The sequence below is a fragment of the Morone saxatilis genome, unplaced genomic scaffold (assembly GCF_004916995.1).
Source record: "Morone saxatilis isolate NCDOM2014 unplaced genomic scaffold, NCSU_SB_2.0 Contig10, whole genome shotgun sequence".
NCBI lineage: Eukaryota > Metazoa > Chordata > Actinopteri > Moronidae > Morone > Morone saxatilis.
Window position 1 is genome coordinate 438682 of NW_023339652.1, and position 5975 is coordinate 444656.

Here is a 5975-nt window from a genome sequence, read left to right on the forward strand (position 1 = left end):
ATTTGTGTGCATTATTAGATTTTCAAGATTTAAAATACTATATTTGGTGAGTATATGACAGTGATGATACTGACGTGTTTTCTGAATCTTAAGGCACTTTTCTATAATGATTCAGTGGTTTTAAGGCTGTTTTACATCCCTGAGACCAACTTGTCATGCAATAGAAAAGATGTGGGAGAATCATTGCATTTAAATATGTATGTGATGCTTCAACAGTAAGAGAGTTTCTTATGTGTCTGTAGTTTATGTATTCTTCTAGATACTCCCCCAAAAAGGCCCTGCACAACAGTAATATATATTATATAATATATAAAGAGTATACACCAATCATCGGACAAATGAAAAAACAAACAGTATATAAAAAGTTAACCTCAATAAAAGCGTCAAATTAAAAATACAAACCTTTTACTTTTTTTTTTTACCTGTGAGTTCTGTCTGTCTGTCTGTCTCACCTGTGGATCCAGGTCCAGGTCCAGGTCCAGGTCCGGGTCCAGGTCCGCTCTGGAGGTCCAGCAGCAGTGTGTCTCGGACCCAGCTGAAGTCCTCCAGAGCCCGCAGGAAGCAGGGGAAGGCCCGGGGTCCGCGGGTCTGCAGCAGGTCCAGCAGCCGCAGAGTCTTCAGTCTGTCTGTCCGCTGGGACTCGATGTCCTCCACCTGTGCCTCTGTTAAAATGTCCTCCTGATACAGGAACGGAACGATAGTTTCACTGACCAGTAGCTGCCCGGACAGTTGCAGCCGGTGCGTCCGCAGCAGAGCTCTGTGCGCCGGCTCCATGTGGAGCTGAGAGCCGCTGATTATCTTTAATTATCTTTAATTATCTTTAATTATCTTTAATTAACTAACTCACGAACTGCATCGTGAACACGAGTCCTCCGTCGCTACCGGTCCGGGCTGTCTGCTCAATGTTATTGTGTCCGACTGGAAACACCAGCGGAACCAATGTGTTGCTAACGGTAAACACTCCGTTTGTCACGTCTACAAATCTTCTAATTAAGTGAAATTACTCAACCAGTTTAATTTAGTGAATTATTAAGTGAATTATTATGAGCCACTCTTCAATTCGGCAAACCTGTTATACACCAGGTGTCACTAATTTACATAAAATATCAACGTTTCCTCCTCACACTGTAAGCTAATGCTAAAATTAGAGTTTTTGTATCCAAACAGTTTATTTAGTCGATTAGATAAACCTAACACTTAACCCGGATTTATCAGAATCATTTACAGTCTCCAACAGGCTCAGATTTTATGTTCTATCAAGTGTTTATAGTTCACTAATAAAGGGAAATCCTAAAACCGGCAGATTATTCAATGGAGTTCGGTTGAATGGGCAGAAACACCAGTTAGTTATTTAATAGATAATACTAAAATAAAGGCTTTTATTACTGTAAAGGCTATTTGTTTTATATTTTAAAAGAAGCCAAATTCACATAAATATACATTATATATATTTATATTTGACCTGATACATAAATAAAAAAACGTCAGTAAAATAGGGGAATTAATACAATTAATGTCACATTTCTAAATCAATGCCTGTATTTATTTTTAAGATTTTTGTGCATTTAAAAGGCATATTTATTTATTTATTTATTGCAGTTTTGGTCTTCCATACGCTGAAACAAATTGTTATGAAAATTAATTTCACTTTTTTAAGATGAAGTTTTATAATACAACATAAACTATTAACTTGCTGTTGTCATACTTTATAGGATGTCAAATGTTTTTATTAATATATAAACGTCCGTAAGTAAATCAAATAAATATACAACACCACCGCGATGAAGCACCATATAAAAATTTTATTCATCTCGTGGTCGGAGCCGATCAACATTACAGAACCGCCGCAGAGCTTCCTGTCAGCAGAACGCTTTCAGTCTGCAGCTTCTTTACAAAAAAATGTACCAGAACACACAGTGAGACACAATCAATAAATATCCTTAATAATCAAAACCAGCCGGGTTCAGCGGGGTCCAGCGGGGTCCAGCGGGGTCCAGCAGGGTTCAGCAGGTGTGATATGTACAAAGATGTGTGGTCCTGCTCATTGTGTTATAAATAGTAATAAAGGTCCGATGGTAGATGAACTTTATCACCATGAAATCGTAGCTGGAGATAAAACCAGCGCCCCTTCCCTTCAGTGATTAACCCCTCATACAAAAATAAAAGATACAAAGAGGAACATTCAGTCCCGTTTACCTGAGTGACCACATCCTGGACCTGGACCGCCTTAAAACCCGGAAGAGAACGGAGGTCGAGCTGAAACTCGCAGCTACGCGTCCACGAAGAATCCTCGTTATCGTAAAGACAAAATCAGTCTGAACTTTAATGTGTTTGATTCCAGTTTGTTCCACCGACTCATTTTATTTAAGTTCCTTTTAAAGCTGCGTAAAGGAATAACTTTAATTAACTTAATTTATAATCAATACTTAAGTTACTGCGACTCAAATCAAACATCTTTCAGGCTTCGACTGTTTGAACTAAGCAAGAAAATATAAAAAAATTATATTATAAAACATATTTATTCTGAAGAACTAGGACTATTGATCCAGATTATTGATCAGATTATTGATCTAAACTGTTTGTTGTTTGTTCTGGAATCTGACGGAAGATTTAACACAATGAATCCAAATAATATCAAACCTTAAATCACAGAAGCTGTTTGTTAAAGATAAAATATAACAAAAGGTTCATGGACGTATTAAAGGAGAACTTCCTGTTAAGACTTCTGATAACTCGAATGGTAATAAAATGATTTAATTAATCTTCTACTCAGAGAGCAGCTTTTGGGATTTGCCTGTTTAGATTTTTTAATAATTAAATTGCAGAAGAGAGTGAAAGATGTCAAAATAGTTTAGATTTTTTTTGTATAATTCATTAAAAATATTTGCGACTTTTGACGTTTGATGATGAATGGCTCAATGATTTGTGATTGGATGACTTCTCAATACTGATTCTGATACCTAGACTTTGTCTAATGGGTGATATCGATCTATGGAAGACGATTTTATTTTCAGAATTCAGACTTTTTTTAACCCAGAACTCAAGTACATTTTTAGTATATGGCACTAATCATCTTCCATACCGCTGTCTCTATGTATGTACGTCGTCACGACTTCACCATCCTGGGAAACAGAAGGTTTTTCAGGACGCGTTGGAGGAATTTGTGATTCTGTTATCGGACTGAATTTAAAACTTAAGAATCAGCAAACATCGGAACTTTCTGGACGGATTTATTGGAACGTTATCGGACTGAATGGATCGGAGCTGATTTCGCTTTGTGATCAGAAACCAGTGAAACCGGACCGGAGATCAGACTGATGTGGACTTTATCTGGGCCGCGTCCTCGTTGAACCTCAGAGCAGGATCACCAGGTCCTGTGTGTTTTCCTGCGATCTGAGGGGGGGCAAAGTCTGACTCATTAGAGTTCACATGAAAACAACACGTCTGTTTGTTTCCATCGATCAGGAAACCCTCGCCGCCGCCACCACCGAGGGTCGAGCCTCTCATGGTCGTCCAGTGGCCAATCAGAGGCCTCGGTTTCCTGTGACTCAACTGTGACAGCAGGAAATGTTGTTGTCAGTTTTGACTGAGTTTCTCTTCGTTAACTGAAACAGGAGTTTAATTAAAGTTCATATTTTATATCAACTGATCAATAATCAGTAATTAATCACCTTATTATTGGAAACAGGTTTATGTGAGTGACTGTTATTGATCCACATTTTTTAAATATATTAACTGATAACAGCTGTTTGTTCGTAAATATTGTTTCTGTTTCTGTCGTGTAGCTGCGAGTTTACGACCGTTAATTCACCTTCAACTGATACGGATTTATACGGAGGACCGAAACTGCCAAAATCTGTCCCACAGAGTACAAACAGTGCCAATACTGTAGTATTACTGCAGTACACAGAGGAGTACCTCCTCCTCTTCCTCCTCTTCCTCCTTCTCCTTCTCCTCCTCCTCTTCCTCACTGATTATTGCGCGTCCCTCCTGTCACAGGAGCAAAGCATGCTGGGATTGGTCAGTGGCGTCCGGCTCTACACGTTGTAGGCGTAGTCCATCAGGTAGTCCTTCAGTCTGTTGGGCAGCGGCAGGTCCTGAACCCGCCGCGTTGTCCGGTTGATGGCGACCCGGCAGAGGTGCTGCAGCGGCGGTGTGGCGGTGTACACCGGTTTGGTGAGCAGCAGCTGCACCGTACCGTTGGGCGGCGGCGCCGAAGGCCGAGAGTTCACCGGCGCCTTGTCGCCGGTCTGGGACAGCTGGACGTAGTGCTCCACCAGGTGGACCACGCTGTTGAACTGCTTCAGTTTGGGCTTCACCAGAACCACCGAGTCCAGCTTGAACTTCCCGTGTTTGTACTCGATGCGCAGGTTGGTCGGACCCGCCGACGTCATCGCCGAGATGGTGAACAGGTAATCTCTCTGGGAGCTGTCCCGCACCAAGAACGTCCCCTCGGAGGCGTCCTGGAGGATCTCTTTGGCCTCGTTAGCCGTCAGACTGCCCCAGTACCAGCCTGAGAACATACAGACCATAATAATAATCAATATCTAATAATAATCAATATCCAGTTAGTTTCAGTCAGAAGCAGAACCAGAGTTTCTCTATCAGGAGCTTTTAGTAATGTTAACTGTTTGAATCTCATTATCCGCCCCAAGAGACGGAGAGTTTTTATTTATTAATATCTAAAATCTAAACTACAATAATACACTAATATATCACTGCTAATGCTAATGCTACTAATGATCAGTGTTACAGTCACATGTCTGTTTGCACTGATGTGTTTGTATCCATGGAAACGAGGCCTGTGCCTGCCGGTCCGGACTCTGCGGGACCCACCTGTGTTCTTCAGGTCTTTCATGGCTAAGGCGATGCGGCTCTCGTCCGATTCCACAGCCCTGGAGTTGTTGTCGACTCGTCTGTCGCTCTCGATGCTGTCGGTGGACTCGGAGGACTGGCAGGTCATTGGACTGGTCCAACCTTCAGCCTAGAACTAGGCCCACAGCTCAGACATGGGACGGGGTCTGCAGGCCCGACGAGAGGGGAGGAAGACCGGTCTCTGCACCGGTCTCTGTTGAACACTGAAGATTAACAACGTTAGCTACAGGAGGGAAAGGAACTCGTCCACAATGAACTCCATTCAAAAATGTTTTAATTTAAGATTTTAATGATCAAACACAGAACGGAGGATCTGAGATTCACCAACAACTGAATGAGACATTTTTCAGGTAATCAATCAATCAATCAATCAATCAATGAAGTAAAAGCTCTCCTTCTTCCTGTTCTTCTCTGAATCTTCAGACAAAACGAGATATTTGATGAAGACGATTTACTGACATTTTATAGACGATTAATCAACAATCAGCAATAAGCCTGAATATAAGAAACATTTTGATTTACTTCAGAAAAAAGTGGAAAACATAATTTTTATAAGTTGAAAAGTTTTAATAAAGTTTATTTGTTCCATCTGGACACAAAAGAATGTAAATTATTAACCGACTAACATTGATATTAACTACAAACTGAACTGATAGTATTGTTATTACCTTTATTAATCTAAATAATAATAGTTAATTTCTTCCTGTTTGGAGAATATTAGACGTAATAAACACAAACTAATAAACCTTAAATTGGTAGAATTTTGAAAAGAATTTGGTTTAATTCAACATTTTCTACTGAAAACGAGACAAACTGAAGACTAAACTGAATGTTTATTTTATATAATAATGATATAATTATAATTTATAGCATAAAACATGAGGTGTCTCCATTATCTGGAGCTGCTGTGAGCCGCAGAGGTGGGAGAGAGTCACATGTGCAAGTCTCGAGTCATTGTTGTGAGAGTGGAGTCTCAGAAATATAATAATCTGTGTGTCAACCGTGTTAAAGTGCTGGTAGCTCCTGTTTTCATTAGTATTAAATTAACAGGTCACATTGCAATTCAAATATTTTTCAATCAAAATCAATTAAAGATTTAA

General features: G+C 40.0%; 1 protein-coding gene across 1 annotated transcript; it reads right to left on the reverse strand.

Moving 5' to 3' along the window:
• Positions 1 to 1782: 1782 nt before the first annotated feature.
• Positions 1783 to 5094, reverse strand: socs2 (suppressor of cytokine signaling 2). Its single transcript, XM_035677719.1, has 2 exons — positions 4837 to 5094; positions 1783 to 4513 (listed from the first exon to the last, which is right to left on the reverse strand). The coding sequence occupies exons 1-2, from the start codon at positions 4961 to 4963 to the stop codon at positions 4038 to 4040; spliced, it is 603 nt and encodes a 200-aa protein (XP_035533612.1). The 5' UTR covers positions 4964 to 5094; the 3' UTR covers positions 1783 to 4037.
• Positions 5095 to 5975: the final 881 nt, after the last annotated feature.

Bases quoted from the DNA above. Each gene is read 5' to 3' on its own strand.
- socs2 (XM_035677719.1), bottom strand. From the start codon at position 4,963: ATGACCTGCCAGTCCTCCGAGTCCACCGACAGCATCGAGAGCGACAGA. The intron at 4,514-4,836 runs GTGGGTCCCGCA...GTATGTTCTCAG, and splicing joins GAAAGACCTGAAGAACACAG to GCTGGTACTGGGGCAGTCTG.